Raw genomic sequence first — 18,671 nt, 5'->3', positions numbered from 1 at the left:
TGTTGTCAACGCTTCTCCTAAATAACTTAGGGGAAGAAAGCTTCATCTACGCAGAATCCTAGTATGTTATTCACTGGGTTCGTTCAGCTTTAATTAGTCCAGCATTTGTAAGACTATCCACAAACGAACTTAGTATCGCAATATTTAGGCATATAAGACAACTTTAGGTGAAGTACAATTCGTTACAAAATCTTTATAATATACCCTTGTCTGAGGTGACCATATCTATTTAAAAAAAAAAAATCAAAAATTTTCCTCATATTTTCCTTTGCCTACCATAAAAAAGACCATACAAAAGAGACCCCCTTCTGACTGCAGTCAGAATAATGCCAAACCCTTTTTAAGGATAGTACAATTTTACATTTACTCAACCACCAAGTGCTTCTACATGGCTTAAAAACCTTTAACATGGAATTACTAGATTTTCTAACTCAAAAAACTGTACATCACTTCTAGTAATTTCATACTTATATTTTCTCTTTTGGAGGTATCTATTCAACTTGTTTCTATTTTTTCTCGACCAATTAATGTGAAGAAAATATCTGATTATCAGAGAGTAACTAGCAGGGATAGTTAAGAAGAGTTTTTACTTTCTATATTATGCAGCTGTAATAATTTGGGTTTTTCACCTTGAGATGCATTATTGTCACGATCACAAAATACAATGGTGCCCCATTACATTTTATGCAGAAACTACAGTCAATGAAATAATCCTTATCTTGGGATTTTTGTTAGAAGGGGAGAAGCATATCTAATACATTCAATTTGGGTTTTTCAGAAAGCCTAATTCTCTTATCGAAAGTATGATCAACACTCTCTTGGAAAGTAATACACTTGCTTCTTTCAAAATGGATAGCAGTTCACTATATTATCATGTATGTTTGCCAGACAGCAAGAAAGTTTAATCTGAATCCACATACAAATATCAATATTACAGTTAAGGTAAAATATTAGGAAAGAATTCTAAACAAATACTACTTTGAGATACAAGTTATCTAAGTAATATATACATAAAATATTTAAACACAATCTTTATTTAACACAGTACCTGGAAAAATAAAAATATTTTCTTATATGGATTAGTTATTTCCTTCCTTCAAAAGAACAAAATAGGCTATCTTTAAAGCAAAAGGCATGTTATTATATCCAGCAGTTTAAAATCTTCAACCATCATGCAAAGCCATATGAAAATGCAGCGGACACCACTTCTCTCAACCCCTTCTTCGAAACAGTATATAATGTAACTCAAAATGAAACTCTAAATTATATTTACATGTTATCATCTTAGCAATTTACTTACAGTTACTATAAAGAACTCCGAAATGCCCAAGAAAAGATATTTACTGGTTCACAACTGGCATGAGTAATAGAAAACTGGAGTGAACAGAAATGTATCATCAGATATATTATCTCCACATACTGAGGAAAGGCGACTGAGAGACTTAGTGCTAGCGTCTAAATCTTGCCTCATGCAGGTCTGATGCCCAAGCAGTATGGCCATAGAAGAGATGATAGTAACATAAAAGCCAACATGCAAAAGAACCTACTGATATTTATACACTCAGTAATGTTGTTTCAATACAGCGGAATACTGACTATACTTTAATCACAGGCATTGTCCTCAGTTTAGCAATAATTTTAAAATCCTAAAAGTCACAAATAAAACGTTACTCGACCATCAGGATAAGGGTAGGTGATAGGCTTATAGCTTCCCCTTCAATTTCAACATTTACAAATAAATTTTAATTGTAAACTGATTTAAAACTATCATACTAGAAAATTCTTTTAAAAGGCCAAATATTAATGTCAATACAAAAGCTCCAGCTGACTTCAGAATCACTAAAACTTTTCATAGATTTTAGTAATTTCCTTCCATTTAAAAAACCTCAAGGAATAAAAAGGCAATTATGTCTTACAACTTTTTTTTCCTTTCTAATTTTCTCCCTGGGTGATACTACTACTCATGATCTATAGGGAAGATAACAAAAAAGGATCTTTAATGAACTTAGTTTCATTCTTTCTTTTTAAAGATTTATTTATTTGAAAGAGAAAGTGTGTGAGTGGAGGGAGAGGCAAAAGGAGAGAGAGAGAGATAAGCAGACTCCCCACGAAATGGGAAGCCTGATATAGAGCTCGTTCTCAAGACCTTGAGATCATGACCTGAGCCAAAATTAAGAGCCAGGTGCTCAACCAATTGAGCCACCGTGCACCCCTGTAGTGAACTTTTCTTTCAGTTAGCCTTTCCTTATAAATTTAACTCCTATTAATATTGATTTAATGATACAATTAATCCAGATTAAAAGTAAAAGTATTTTTGGAGCACCTGGGTGGCTCAGTGGGTTGGGCCACTGCCTTCGGCTCAGGTCATGATCCCAGGGTCCTGGGATCGAGCCCCGCATCGGGCTCTCTGCTCAGCAGGGAGCCTGCTTCCTCCTCTCTCTCTGCCTGCCTCTCTGCCTGTTTGTGATCTCTCTCTGTCAAATAAATAAATAAAATCTTAAAAAAAAAAAAAAGTAAAAGTATTTTTGAGAAATTTTAAACACACTGAAAGAAACTACTCCTTCTTCCTTGTGGTGATACCCCACCCTCACAAACTGAAATTTTTATGAGTGATAGGAGATATTAAAATATGGTATTTTAATATTAAATTTGATATTTTACTTTTTATTTTTTTAAGGATTTTATTAAGTGATCTCTACACCCAATGTGGGGCTTGAACTCACAACCCCAAGATCAAGAGTTGCATGGCTCTACCAATGAGTCAGTCGGGCACCCCTTAATAGGATATTTTATTTATTTATTTATTTATTTATTTTTAAAAGATTTTATTTATTTAACAGAGAGAGATCACAAGTAGGCAGAGAGACAGGCAGAGAGAGAGGAGGAAGCAGGCTCCCTGCTGAGCAAAGAGCCCGATAAGGGGCTTGATCCCAGGACCCTGGGATCATGACCTGAGCTGAAGGCAGAGGCTTTAACCCACTGAGCCACCCAGGTGCCCCTTAATAGGATATTTTAAAAGATCTATTATTTTGGTTCCTTTTTCAAACTATTTAACTTTTGATGAATTGGAAGAAATGTTTCAACCTAATCCCACACTCTAGAATTTTATCAAGTCTTAATTATCATAACATAGTACTACATTTAGCACAAATAATCCAACATTCTAATAATGGTAGTGGATATAGCAAGAGGCTCATTTAATCACCAGGAATGTTGAGAAACAGGCTTTTGTTCAATTTAGGCCAACTCTGGGTTTGGCATTTATTCATATACTTATTTTTATGCCTTCTGACTACCTCAGAGAAAGACAGAAAATGAAAAGGGAAGGTTACATCTTTCACAGGATCTTGTAAAACAGCATCAACTCCTTTGCGTCCCTAGATCATGCACATGCAACACTGTTAAATGAAGTTAAGGTCAATGTGGGCAAATGGGCAAGGGAACAGAAGGTAGATTTAGATTCTTACTGAGCATGCTCAAATTTCCAATGCACCAAAGAGTAAGATACTTCCTTAAGGTGGAAGGTAACTGCTTCATGTATGTTTGGTCTTATGTAAAAATATATAACCTATTTTTAAACTATTGGCTATATTTTATTAATTAGTATGAAGTTTCTATAGTAGCAATACATTAAATAATGAAAAACCATTAGGCCACAGTTCGCTCTTTCACAAAGTCAACTCCTATGGGCATCACATGTAAAACAGCAAATAAATAGTTTTCTATTGGAGAGAAGTATTCTTTTACAGATAGTGGTGGTGATGGTGGTGGTGGTAGTGGTAGTGATTTGGGGATAAAAAAAAAATTCTCATTTTGAGATACCTACATTGTAGAAACAAGGATCTAGTAGGATACCTGAACTCTAATATATTTCAACTCTGTTTGAGAGCTATAGAAAACAATCATTATTTACAATAAATGACAAAATGTAGTGTGGACCAGTATAGTATATTTATAGAGGGAAGAAGCTAGTAGTTCGTTAGTCAGACCCAAGTAACTTGACCTACAGATTATAAAAAGTGATAAATATTGGTTTACTCTGTCAAAGAAGTAACTTCTTGTTAACTGACCAACTTGGAATTAGAGATAAATCGGCCAGCTCCACTTTAATCCAATTTCTCAAAGATAATGTATTTATGTTTTAAAACTTTCTTCGTGTATTTTTAAGGAATAAATTATTATATAATTGAAATCAATTTATATTGACTAAAGGCTCATGTCCATTGGGTGCATTTTTCCTTTCCTAATGTTAGAATAAACATGCTCAGTAATGAAAAAATCCCAAGCATTTGCAGACCTTTTGGAGACAGGCCTCTGCCTTGTTAGTAGCCATGCCAAGCTGCTCTTTGATTACACAGAATGCAGACTCTAGGCCAGCACAAATGGTAACTAAAGATCGTACTTGACCTGGCGCTAGGCATATGGGGAGGTGTGCTTTGCAAGGAGGAGCTAATACACCCTAGGATAGTGGAAACACACACTAGAATGAAAAGATGTTCTGCTTGGGGATAGAGAGCCAGGATCCTTCTCCAGCAACTGCCTCACTGACTTCTGCCTCCTCATCTCTGTCCTACCCTCTGTTGTGGCTGCTGCTGAGTTGGGCTCCGGTGAGCCGTGCTCAGGGGTCCTGCGCACCAGCACCTCCCCCTCTTGAACACGTTTGATCCCTAGGTCAGTGGAGCCGTGTTGGATCGGGGAGCCAGGAATACTCGAGTCAGCCTCGTTTGAGAAGTCAAAGCCATCTGGGATTCAACATATAAAATTTTAGTGCTTTTGTGCTGCTCTATTCTTTTCTGAGCATTTTGACCCAGGCAGATAAGAGAATGTATATATGGATATGATAAAAACACAAACACTATTTATATAGTTACATGTGTGTGCCCAGCATGCACACACATAAGGCGGCAGATGAACAATGTGAGGTTCGCAAATGAATAGCACAGGAAAATAGGGATCATTAAAGTGGCAATTAATAGATCTTAGGCAAGACAGCTTGACTATTCAAGTACCATATGCCTATGAAATACTGCTGGATTCAGCACCTCCAAAAAAAGGAAAAGCAAAGATAAAGATCGAAAATACAATAATCAACTCTTTTATAGATAGCTTGTATTTCACTATTGGTTTGGTCAGTTATATGATTTTTTCCCACAGTGCTCATACATGCACCTTTTTTTCCCATTACGATAAAGGCTTAAAGAAATTTCTTCCCTATTCTTATTCCTAGTTCAAAAAAAGACAAAAATTAAATTGATCTTATTTTTTGTTTTAACATTCTCAGAGCAGAATAAATAACATCTTTCTACGTTATAAAAAAAAAATATCTGTATCAAAATAAATGCAGGCATTTAAACACATTTCTAGCACTATATTTAAAAATTAAATTTTACTTTAATTATACAGAGTACTAAAAATCATGTGTTAACTTGGTTTATAAAAACAGTGATAAATTTGCTAGAATCCATGAACGGGCCATAGGAATTGTCTACTCACCTTCTCTCCTCCATCTATGACGACGGATTGAAGCTGTCGTAATCGCAGTCCGAGAAATCCTCGGCACTGTTGGAGTGACTTCCACTTTAAGTACCTTCTGGCCTTCTTGTGAAGAATCAGGAGCATCAAATGGTAATGAGTTCTTCATGGCATTGGCAACCTAAAATATAATATAAAGTCTATACATATTTACACCAAATACATAATTTATGCTTATTTTTTTGAGTATGTATATAAAATGGTACTGTAAAATATAAAAGTACACAATATGTTAGAAAAGTAGGTACCTCCATTGTTCCTTTGTTTTTGTTTTTTACTGGGGGGAGATGGGCAGGGAGAGAGAGAATCTTAAGCAGGTTCCATGCCCAGCACGTGAGCCAGACACAGGGCTCAATCTCAACCCTGATGTCCTGAGCCAAAATCAGGAATTGGACATTTAATCAAGAGAGCTTAATCAAGGGGCACCTGGGTGGCTCAGTGGGTTAAAGCCTCTGCCTTCGGCTCAGGTCATGATCCCAGGGTCCTGGGATCGAGCCCCCGCATCGGGCTCTCTGCTCTGCAGGGAGCCTGCTTCCTCCTCTCTCTGCCTGCCTCTCTGCCTACTTGTGATCTCTGTATGCCAAATAAATAGATAAAATCTTTAAAAAAAAGTAAAAAAAGAGAGACAGCTTAATCAAGTGAGCCACCCACACACCCTGTTCTGTATTCCTTCAGGCAGGCTTTTAAGATGAGAATTTACTTTTAAAATTTGGAGTCACATACCCCACAGATTCCTTAAACTTGTTCACTTTCAAAGACAGAAGGCATTCTGGGGTGCCTGGGTGGCTTATGGGTTAAAGCCTCTGCCTCTGGCTCAGGTCATGATCCCAGGGTCCTGGGATCGAGCCCCACACTGGGCTTTCTGCTCAGCAGGGAGCCTGCTTCCTCCTCTCTCCTGCCTGCCTCTCTGCCTACTTGTGATTTCTGTCTGTCAAGTAAATAAACAAAATCTTCAAAGAGAAAAGGCATTCCAAAGAAAGAAAAATTATCTAACATCTGAACCCTGCTAAAGAAAATTTAGCCATTTCTGATTCTTCAAATGAAAAATAACATGCAAAATTTTATTAATCTTAAAACAAAATTAGCCTTCTTTCCACTCCTTTGTTTCCAAAAGGAGAAATTTTCCCTGAACATGTCTGGGATTTTGCTTTCTGCTCCCTCCACAAAAAAGGGAAAATATCTGGCTGGAGAGTAACTATCATTGACTGATGCATGTTTCTTAATTGGGTAGTATTAATCTAGTAAAGATCTTGAGCTTTAGAACTTTCTCCTTTCCTCTCCACTTGGAAAGGACAAGTAAAATGCAGCAACCTGGACAAGTGTGCCAGCTCTGCCAACTCAAACTTCTCCAGAGGGCTGCTCCAACATACAGACCAAGAGGTGGGGAGGTAAGTCTTTCAATTTAGCTTTCATCAGGAATAAAGATGAAGCCTGTTTCTCTACCTGCCAACTATTTTAGCTGTTATCACCTGCACTAGATTTTAAGAAAGGAGTGTTGTTTGTTAACAAATTATTATAAATGCTACCTCAATAAATTAATAGTTAAAGTATAAAAAACAATAAAAAGAAAATGGCTTTAAAACTTGTACTCCTGGGGACACCTGGGTGGCACAGTCAGTTAAGCCACTGCCTTTGGCTCAGGTCATGATCCCAGGGTCCTGGAATTGAGTCTTGCCATCAGGCTCCTTGCTCACTGGGGAGCCTGCTTCTCTCTCTGCCTCTGCCTGCCACTCTGCCTGCTTGTGCTCTCTCTCTTTCTGACAAATAAATAAATAAAATCTTTAAAACAAAACAAAAAAAACCCTTGTACTCTTGGGGCACCTCGGTGACATACTTGGTTGGGTGCCCAACTCTTGGTTTCAGCTCAGGTCACAATCTCATGGCTCTGCGCTCAGCACAGAGTGTGCCTGAAAATCCATCACCCTCTCCCTCTGACCCTCCTGCTTGTGCTCCCTCTGAAATAAGTGAATAAATCTTTTAAAAAAGTGTAAACTAATATAATTGCAATTAAAATCTAGAAATAAACTTGATTAAAAAATTGTACTCTTAAAAGTTTACAAATGAAAAAACATAAATATTCTTAAAATACCATTGTACTACTATAAAAAGCTTAGAAAATAAAAAACTTACAAAGAAAAACCATCCAGAGTTGAACCACCAAGATAACCGTAAGCCTTTATATGTTGCTTCTGTCTTGTCCAGATTAAAAAATAGTTGTAAACTGCTTGACCACTTAACATAAGCTAGCATTTCTCTTTAGCACAAAATTTTTGAATATAGAATTTCATCAAGTAAACATAATCATTCTCTGCTGTGAAACACCTTTTGTTTCGATTCCTCTGCAATTAGAAATAGCACTAATGTTGTGCTTATAATACATTTTTAAAAATTCAAAGTAGTTTTCTGGGATGTGTTGCTAGACATGAGGTGGCAGATTAAAGAAAAAAAAAAACACATTACTGAAATGCTTCTGCAAAGGAATGTTCAGAGTTGTGTTATACTGCTACTGGTAATAGACAGATTTTTTTAGAAATATATTTATTTTGTGAAAGAGTACAAAATCTTTTTATTTAGAACAAAATATTAATTGGCTTTCTTGTCATGCCTATTGAGAATCTTTTTCTCAGTTTTTGCAATTCATATTAATTTTGTTTTTAAAAAATCTGGAGGTTTAGGGCACCTGGGTGGCTCAGTGGATTAGGCTTCTGCCTTTTGTTCAGGTCATTTCAGGGTCCTGGGATCCAGCCCCGCATGGAGCTCTCTGCTCAGCAGGGAGCCTCCTTCCCTCTCTCCCTGCCTCTGCCTACTTGTGATCTCTCTGTCAAATAAATAAATAAATAAATAAATAAATAAATAATCTTTTTAAAAAAAAGAACAAAATAAATTAAAACCTGGAGGTCTAAAAAAAAAAAAACCAAACTGGAGGTTTTGAATTTAGATGCTGATTTGATAAAAAAAAAAAGAGTCCAACCCTTTTTTGGTGACTTGTCCTATCACTTAAGCTTAGAAAATCCTTCCATCTTTAGAAATTTGAGTAAATGCTTCTAACCTTTTCCTCCTTCTTTTCTTAAAGGATTTTAAAACATTTAATACTTTAATTTATCTGAATTTTATTTTTATTTTTATATGTGGTAGTAGAGGATCTAAGTCAATTTTGTTTTATCTCCAACAGTTAACCAATTGTTATGGAATAAACCTTTCTCCCTCAATGATTTAGATTGCCTCATATGTTATATACTGAATATTTTCACTCACTAGTGCCGCTTTCAGGCACAGGTATGTTTAATAAAGAATAAATACAATAACTTACCAACAGTGGTTGAGAAAAGAGTTCTAGCTGAGCTCTATAAATGATGTCATCAAGGACTTCTTGGCCAAGGTCCCACTGCCCATTATACCTGTGGAGAAGCCAACTGTTTATTATCTTTAGCAAATTCTAATATTTAACAATAACGTTTTCATTGTTTCAAGTCCTACTATTTTGGTTCTAAAATGAGATTTTCACATTAAGTTTTGCATCATTTCATTTCTAAACTATCCCACTTTTGGTTACAAGAACAAATGAAGAAGGGCACCCTGGGTGGCTCTGTCGGGTAAGAGCTCAACTCTTGATCTCAGGGTCATGAGTTCAAGCCCCAGCTGGGCTCCACATTGAGTGTGGAGCATACTTAAAAACAACAAACAAACAAACAAAAAAAGGCACACACAAAAACAACAGAGGGAAGATTTCAAATGTTTAAAATTGTTTACAAATGTCTCTTCACAAACTAGTTTTTATCATGTGTTGATATTTAGGGTAATCTACTTAAATGCATTCATGGAAACTTGTTATAAACTATGTAGATGAACTATGTAGAAATGTTATGAACTATGTAGAAAGACAGTTTTCCAAAAAGAAAGCCCGACCAATTTCCAGACTCCAATTTATTGACTAGTTGTATTTTGGCTACTTTTAAAAGTACTAAAAGGAATATGAACAATTATACACCAACAGACGGGACAACGTAGAAGAAGGATAAATTCCTAGAAACATACCACCTAGCAGGATTGAATCATGAAGAAACAGAATATCTGAATGGACCAATTACTGGTAAGGAAACTGAAGCACTGACCAAAAACCTACCAACAAACACAAGTCCAGAAGACTAGAAGGCTTTACAGGTGAATTCTATCAACATTTAAAGAAGAATCGGTACCAATTCTTCTCAAACTTTTCCAAACAATAGAAGAGGAGGGAACACTTCCACATTCATTTTTCAAGGTCAGCATTATCCTGATACCAAACCAGACAAGAACACTTCAAGAAAATAAATATAGGCCAATATCCCTGGTGAACACAGATGCAAAATCCTCAACAAAATATAAGCAAATCAAATTCCACAATACTTTAAAAAGATTATACACGATGATCAAGTGGGATTTACCCTTGGGTGGCAAGTATGGTTCAAAATCTGCAATTCAATCAATATGATATACCATTTTAAAATTCAGGGGCGCCTGGGTTGCTCAGTGGTTTGGGCTGCTGCCTTCGGCTCGGGTCATGATCTCAGGGTCCTGGAATCGAGCCCCGCATCGGGCTCTCTGCTCTGCAGGAAGCCTGCTTCCCTCTCTCTCTCTGCCTGCCTCTCTGCCTACTTGTGATCTCTGTCTGTCAAATAAATAAATACAATCTTTAAAAATAAAATAAAATAAAATAAAATTTTAAAATGAAGGATAAAAGGCATATATCTCAACAGATGAAAAAACCATTTTTGACAAAATTCAACATCTATTCATGATAAAAACTCAGTAAAGTGGGTGTAGAGGGGACATATCCTGACATAACAAAAGTCATATATGACAAGCCCACAGCTAATATCATACTCAGTGGTGAAAACCTGAAAGGTTCTCTAAGATCAGGAACAAGACAAGGATGCCTACTCTCCCACTTCTAAAAATTCAACATAGTACTAGAAATTCTAGCCAGAGCAAATTAGGCCAAAGGGGCGAGGGGAAAGGCACCAAAATCAGAATAGAAAAGAGTAAAACTGTCTCTATTTGCAGATAATATGATATTTACAGGACCTTAACAATGTCACGAAAAAACGATTAGAACTAATACATACAGTAAAGTTGCAGAACAGAAAAATCAATACACAAAAAATCTGTGGCATTTCTATACACTAACAGTAAACTATTAGAAAGAGAAATTAAGAAAAAAATTCCATTCACAATTGCATTAAAATAACACCTAGGAATAAATTTCAACATGAAGATGAAAGATCATGTACTGTACAACTGAAGTTTTCATAAAGACACTGATGAAAGAAATAGAAAAACACACAAATAAATGGAAAGAGACTGTGTACTCATGGACGGGAAGAAATAATAATGTTAAAATGTCCATACTACCCAAAGCAATATACAGATTCACAATAATCCCCATCAAAATTCCAATGGTATTTTTCCCAGAAATAGAAATAATCTTAAAATTTGTATGGAACCACATAAGACCCTGAATAACGAAAATAAACTTGAGAAAAAAGAACACAGTTGGAGGCATCACGTTTCCTGATCTCAAACTATATTACAAAGCTATAGTATCAAAATAGTATAGGGCTGACATATAAAACACAGGTAGATCAGATGGAACAGAAGCCAAGAAATAAACCCACACATACATGGTCAGTGAATTTACAACAAACGAGCCAAGATTATACAAGCAGGAAAGGAGAGTCTCTTCAATAAATGGTATTGGGAAACTGAACAGCTACATACAAAAGAATGAAACTGGACCCCTATTTTGTATCACACACAAAAATCAACCTAACATGGATTAAAAACCTAAATGTGAGACCTGAAACCATAAAACTCTAAGAAGAAACAAAGGTAGTCATTTCTCAGATACCAGCCTTAGCAACACTCTCCTGTGACTCTCCTCAGGCAAGAGAAACAAAAGCAAAAATAAACTACTGGGACTACACCAAAATAAAAAAGCTTTTGTACAGAAAAGGAAAACACCAACAAAACAAAAAAGGCAATCTACTAATGGAGAAGTATTTGTAATGATATATCCAATAATGGGTCAATATCCAAAATATATAAAGAACTTATAGTACTTAACACTTAAAAAAATAGTCTGATTAAAAAATGGGCAGAGGACCAAAATAGACATTTTCCAAAGAGCACATACAGATGACTAACAAGTACATGAAAGTGTAATTGACATTACTAATCATCAGGAAAATGCAAAGCAAAACCACAACGAGATATTATCTCATACCTGTAAGAATGGCTTTTATCAAAAAGACAAGAAACAAGTGATGCCGAAGATGTGGAAAGAGGAAATCCTGTGCACTACTGGTGAAAATGTAAATTGGTATAGACAGTATGGCGAACAGTATACAGGTCCCTCAAAAAATTAAAAATTAAATTACCATATGATCTAGCAATTCCACTTCTGGTATACATCCAAAGGAAACAAAATCACTAACTCTAAAAGATCTGCAGTCCATTCACTGCAGCATTATTTACAGTAACCAAGACATGGAAACAACAAGTGTTCACTGACAGATGAATGGATAAAGAAAATAAATTGTGTACAAACACACATGAGTATTATTCAGCCATAAAAAAGAAAGAAATCCTGCCATTTGCAACAACACAGACAGATTTCGAGGGCATTATGCTAAGTATAGTAGGTCAAACAGAAAGACAAATACTATCAGAGCTCACTTATGTGTGAAATCAGAAAGAAAAAAACCCCAAAATCACAGATACAGAAAACAGACTGGTGGCTGCCAGAGGTGGGGGTGGGGGTGGTATAAAGAGTGAAAGTGGTGAAAAGGTACAAACTTCTAGTTGTAAAATAAATCAGTCTGGGGATGTAATATACGGTATGTAGGTAACTAGAGTTAACCATACTGTACTGTGTATTTGAAGTTGCTAAGAGTAGATTTTAAAAAGTTCTCAGGATGTCTGGGTGGCTCAGTAGGTTAAGCATCTGCCTTCAGCTCAGGTGATGGTCCCAAAGTCCTGGGATCAAGTCCTGCATCAAGCTCCTTGCTCAACGGGGAGCCTGCTTCTCCCCTGCTTGTGCTCTCTCTCTGACAAATGAATTTTTTAAAAAAATCTTAAAAAGCTCTCATCACAAGAAAAAAATTTTTAACTATACGTAGTGATGGATCCTAATTAAACTTATTGTGGTGATCATTTCACAACATAAAATTATCTAATCATTATATTGCACACCCAAAATTAACAGTCTTATATGTCAATTATATCTCAATTCAAAAACTGTTTTTAATCATCATCATACTGCTTTCAACTAACAAGTATATATTCGTTAAAAAAATACTAAAAGGAATACATATTGGAAATAGAAGATAACTGGTCCACCATGGAACAAGATTCAGTGTTGTGCAGCTGATAAGGAAAAAGAGAAACAGTAAGTTTCCAAACATTACAAGAATTCACTCAGTTTCATAGTCTATCTACTTACATGGCATAATAAACCCCTGTGAGAAGTTGCACCATGAATTCAGGATCCAATACTATTCGACCACAGAGTTCTTTCCAGTGCTTTTCGTGTTGCCGTGGAAACCCACTCACACAAACCCTAGGAAAATACGGCATTTGCCATGTGTGACTTCCTGATTCATTAAACATTTTTCCTTTCATAAATTCATTCATTCAGTTATTCATTCCTCATATTTATTGACTACCCACTTATGTACCAGTCACTGTCCTGGGCCTAGGCAGATAGTTATCAAAGGCAAAAAGATAAAAGTAAAATCTGTGCCACTCTAAACAACTGCATCAATAAAAGCAATAATTTTTCTCAAATAGCTGTGTCTGTCATCTTTCTCCCTCTTAAAAATGTATAACTTTTATACATCCCAAATTTCATCAGGATGAATGAGTGGGAGATACAGAAATCTCAAAACAAATAAAGGGACATTTCAAAATACCTGATGTCTATGAGGCCATTTTTTAAAAGATTTTATTTTTAAGTAATTCTATACCTAACATAGGGCTTGAATTCAAAACCCGAAGATCAAGAGTTGCACGCTATACCAACTGAGCCAGCCAGGAGCCCAGTGAGGCCATTTTTAAATTAAAGTGCCACAACAATTCTTTGTCTTCATCTCATTAAGAGATGCTTCTAAAAAAGTTATGTTGAGTAATTATCAAAAGTTTAATGTATCTATATTATTTTAATCAATTTATTTGTTTGAAAAATTATAATGGTGAGTCCAAAGAAATTTTTCAATGTTTAGTGCACTATGATCTCAAATTTTTTAAATTAATTATTTATTTATTTGACAGAGAGAGAGAGAGAGAGAGAGAGAGAGATCCCAAGTAGGCACAGCGGCAGGCGGGGATGGGGGAAGCAGGCTCCCCGATGATCAGAGAGCCTGATGTGGGGCTCAATCCCAGGACCCTGGGATCATGACCTGAGCCGAAGGCAGAGGCTTTAACCCACTGAGCCACCCATGTGCCCCTCTGGAAATTTTTTTAAAATCACAATTTATAGGGCACCTGGATGGCTCCCTCTGCCCTCAGTTCAGGTCATGATCCTGGTGTCCTGAGACTGAGCCCCACATCAGGCTCTCTGCTCAGCGGGGAGCCTGCTTTCCCCCTCTCTCTCTGCCTGCCTCTCTGCCTACTTGTGATCTCTATCTGTCAAATAAATAAATAAATAAATAAGATTAAAATCTCAATTTACATATATATTTTTGTAGCAGAAATATACAATGAAAAGATCAATAAAAGACTTGGAAGCATAGGGGCATCTGGCTGGCACAGTCAGTAGACCATGTGACTCTTGATCCTAGGGTTGTGAGTTCAAACTCCATGTTGGATGTGGAATCTACTTAAAAAAACACGAACCGAACCGAACCAAACCAAACCAACCAAAAAACCCACAAAAAACCCCAAAGGTACAAATAAAACCTACAACAATGGTTAAATTGAAGAAGAAAAAAAAAGACTTGTAAAGCATAATGTAGCATTAAGATAAAATATGAGTAAAGTGGTAGGGAATTCAATTTCAAGGAGAAAAAGAAATAATATAATGTCAGACTATTCAAAGCCTGTTCACCTATTCTTCATATGGATGATGGTTGGTATTTACATTATACACATTTAAAATACTAACCTAGCAATTATTTTATTATGTCAATATTTACATACTAGCAATCATACCATTTGCAACTAGTTAAGATAAAATGAAAAATTTAAATGTTAACTTAAAATGTGTGAGAGCTATACAGATTTTTAAAATTCTTTATGGGATATATGAACAAAAGTGGGAGGATCACTAAACTCTATCATCATTTTTCCTATTAAGAAAATCTATTTTTTAAAAGTCTATTAAGTGCCACAAAAATTATAGATTTGGCAGGTTTTGTTTTACTGAATCAACAAGAGTCCCTTATAGACCTAACTGTAGATAGTGCTTAAATAGTGTACTCTCTTGATAACAGTAACCAGGTTAGAGACAAAAATTCTGTTAGTCATTCATCATGTTATCATAGGCAAGTGAAAATAATACAGCTATTTTAAGAGAATCAATAAAACCAAACTTTTAGCTAATTAAATTGGCTTTTCCCCAATTAGCAAAAACAGTTTTATTATAAATAGGACCATATTCTCTTCCCAGTTAACACAACAGCATGAACTTGAACAAAGCATTTATGGGTGGACAATCTCCTAGGGTGGCCATGAATCCCTATGACCCCTCTGTCCTGGTATTCATACTCTGTATATCCCCTAGTATTGAGTATGCGTGGGAACTGTGACTTGCTTCCAGCCAGAATATGGCAAACATAATGGGATTTCCATGACTACATGTACATGATTATATGATTATGTTATATATAACAAGATTGTACTGCCAGGTCTTAAAAGCTGGAGTCATTGTAGGTTGCCTATGCTGGGAAGACAAAGAACTGAGGCTGGCCTTCAGCAGACAGCCAACCTACAGCTAAAAGAACTGAGTTCTGTTAACAAAAGCATATAAACACCTCAACTGAGCCTCGGACAAAACTGCACTTCTCACTGACACCTTAACCACAGCTTTCTAACACCCCAAGCAGAGGACCCAGCTAATGCATGCCTATACTCCTCACCCACAGAAATTGTGCAAATAATAAATACAAACTATGTGAGCTGCTAAGTTCATGGTATGTGGCAACCTGTTAGGAGGCAATAGGAAACTAATACAGCATTTGACCTTTTTTGAGGGGCTCAGTTTCCTCAAGTAAAAATCAAAGGGATGATCAACAGATGAATGGATAAAGAAGATGTGGTACATATATACACAATGGAATACTATGCAGCCATCCAAAGAAATGAAATCTTGCCATTTGCAACGACATGGAAGTGACTAGAGGGTATTATCCTAAGCGAAATCAGTCAATCAGAGAGAGACAATTATCACATGACCTCTCTGATATGAGGAATTTGAGAGGCAGGGCAGGAGGTTCTGGGGGGTAGGGAAGGATAAAATGAAACAGGATCCAGAGGGAGACAAACCATAATAAACACTTAAACTCACAAAACAAACTGAGGGTTGCTGGCGGGTGGTGGGGTAGGGATAGGGTGGCTGGGTTATAGACACTGGGGAGGGCATATGCTGCAGTGAGTGCTGTGAAATGTGTACGCCTGATGATTCACAGACCCGTACCCCTGCGACAAATAATACATTATATGTTAATTAAAAAAAACAACTGGACGGAATGAACTAAAGGTTCCTTCAATAATTGAAATTCTCTAACTCAAATGCTACTGACTCCAAACTAATTTATATTACTTAACTTTTTTTTTCTATAGTGGATGTTTACTTTTCAGCTCAGCTTAGCTCTGTCCAAATTATTAGAAATTCTGATTTAGGAATGACTAGAACACACAAATACAAATGAGACATAAAGATAATTGATGCTATTGCTAATCTTATCCAAAGCATTGTTATTTGTGAAATACATAAATGAAAAAATTCACATTCCTTTAGACTTTCTCCATATATAGGACTATTTATTCAAAACACTCAAAGTGATTTATAAAACTTGGCATACAGGCAGTGATTAGGTGTATCACTCAACCACCCTAAACTTACAACATCTTGGATTGATGTTCAGCTAGAGAAAATACTTTTTTAATGCTGAAATATTTTCAAAAGTCATGATACATGAGGGATGATAAGGCTTCCTACAGGAATGTAAGCTTCCAGAGTTTTGTTTACTGTTATATCACAACAAATTAGAACAACACTTAACCACAGAATATGTGCTCAATAACTATTTGTCAAATAAATTAATATGAAAGCTGATGATAATTATTCTTCTCACCTGGAGCCCATCCGACAAAGAGACTGGTAAGATGAAGCAGGCATATACACAATAGCAGAATTGTAACACAACATGAGGAAACTCAAGACTTCAAACCTAGAAAAAAATAAAACAAAGGAAAATTTTATTTCTACTGGAAACTGATTTTTTTGTTGGGTAGTTATAACAAGAATGTACATAATAGTGACCTTCCTGAGTTCTCAATCAGATTGCTGTGATATCCTCCTCAATGATTTCTCTGTTTTCATTTTCCGTATTAAAGATCACATTCCTTGCTACCATCTAGATTTTCTTCAACCAAAAATAAACCATTGTGCTTGAACAGATGACTCCTTATTACATTAATTCACTGTTCCCATTGACTACATGATAAAATCCAAATTCATCATGGCATAGAAGGCCTTTAAAATCCACCCTTGGGGTGCCTGGACTGGTTGTGAGTGCCTGGACTGAGTTGTGCCAACTCAGCTGGTTGGGCGTCCAACTCTTTGATTTTGGCTTGGGTCACGGCCTTGGGGTAGTAAGCTTAAGCCCTATATCAGGTTCCGTGTTCAGCACGCAGTCTGCTTGCCCTATATCAGGTTCCGTGTTCAGCACGCAGTCTGCTTGAGGTTCTCTCTCCCCTGCCCTCTTCCTTGTACTCTCAAAAAATAGGTAAATAAATCTTTTAAAAATATAAAATCCAGGGGCGCCTGGGTGGCTCAGAGGGTTAAGGCCTCTGCCTTCGGCTCAGGTCATGATCTCAGGGTCCTGGGATCGAGTCCCGCATCGGGCTCTCTGCTCAGCAGGGAGCCTGCTTCCCTTCCTCTCTCTCTGCCTGCCTCTCTGCCTACTTGTGATCTCTGTCTGTCAAATAAATAAATAAAATCTTTAAAAAAATATATATATATAAAATCCACCCTCAACCTACCTCTCCAACCTTACTTCCCTCCACTGCCTACCACATACACCATACTACCTCAATCTTCTTACCACTCCTTGAATACATCATAACTTTTCATAACTCCTTGCTTTTATGGAGGCTGCCCTTTCTTACTAGAACTTAATTTTTCACTTAGGACATTCTGGCTTAGGTTTCAAGTGTTGGCTCAAATTCTTAACTTAGACACAATATCATTCTTAATTTTCCTGACTAAAGGGAAGAGATCCCTTTGTTGTGTATCTAATGTGTATTAGATACAGCATTTATGGCAGGGAATCATTATCTTTGTCTTAACTGCTGTTTTACCTATTTAATAACAAGCAACTTTACTAATTTATCGCCTCTATCTCTAGTGTCGCGCACAGTGTCTAATACATTATAACTGCTCTATAAACTTTTATTAAATGAATAAATGATTTTATTTAATGAGTAAAGATTTCTTTTTTATTTATTTTTATTACTTTTTTGGGAAAGATTTTATTTATTTATGTGACAGAGATCGTAAGTAGGCAGAGAGGCAGGCAGAGAGGGAGGAGGAAGCAGGCTCCCTGCTGAGTGGAGAGCCCGATGTGGGGCTCGATCCCAGGACCCTGGGATCATGACCTGAGCTAAAGGCAGAGGCTGAACCCACTGAGCCACCCAGGCACCCTCTCCTTTTTTTTTTTAACCAGGGATATTTTTTCTTATTTGAGACACAGAAAGAGAGAGCGCACGTGCACACATTAGCAGGGGGAAGGAGCAGAGGGGAGAGGAAGAAGCCGATTCCCTGCTTAGCAGGGAGCCTAGGCCTGAGCAGGGAACCCCAGACCATGAACTGAGCTGAAGTTAGATGCTTAACTGACTGAGCCACCCAGGTGTCCCCAGTAAAGATTTCTTAATCTATACAG

At 36.6% G+C, this 18,671-nt stretch overlaps 1 protein-coding gene across 4 annotated transcripts in view; it reads right to left on the bottom strand.

Moving 5' to 3' along the window:
- Positions 1-18,671, bottom strand: part of HYCC2 (hyccin PI4KA lipid kinase complex subunit 2) — a 50,893-nt gene that overhangs the window by 8,027 nt on the left and 24,195 nt on the right. For 2 of the 4 annotated variants that reach the window (XM_082688927.1, XM_082688925.1), the window contains 5 exons: positions 16,863-16,958; positions 13,013-13,129; positions 8,843-8,930; positions 5,494-5,653; positions 4,575-4,742 (listed from right to left, as the gene is read on the bottom strand). In XM_082688927.1, the coding sequence (XP_082545053.1) occupies positions 4,575-4,742; positions 5,494-5,653; positions 8,843-8,930; positions 13,013-13,129; positions 16,863-16,958 (629 nt within the window). The remainder of the gene's footprint in view (positions 1-4,574; positions 4,743-5,493; positions 5,654-8,842; positions 8,931-13,012; positions 13,130-16,862; positions 16,959-18,671) is intronic. The other 2 variants (XM_082688928.1, XM_082688926.1) reach the window with 1 other exon arrangement.

The sequence above is a fragment of the Mustela nivalis genome, assembly GCF_964662115.1.
Source record: "Mustela nivalis genome assembly, chromosome: 11".
NCBI classification, from domain to species: Eukaryota; Metazoa; Chordata; class Mammalia; order Carnivora; family Mustelidae; genus Mustela; species Mustela nivalis.
This window is presented reverse-complemented; position numbering and strand designations above follow the sequence as displayed.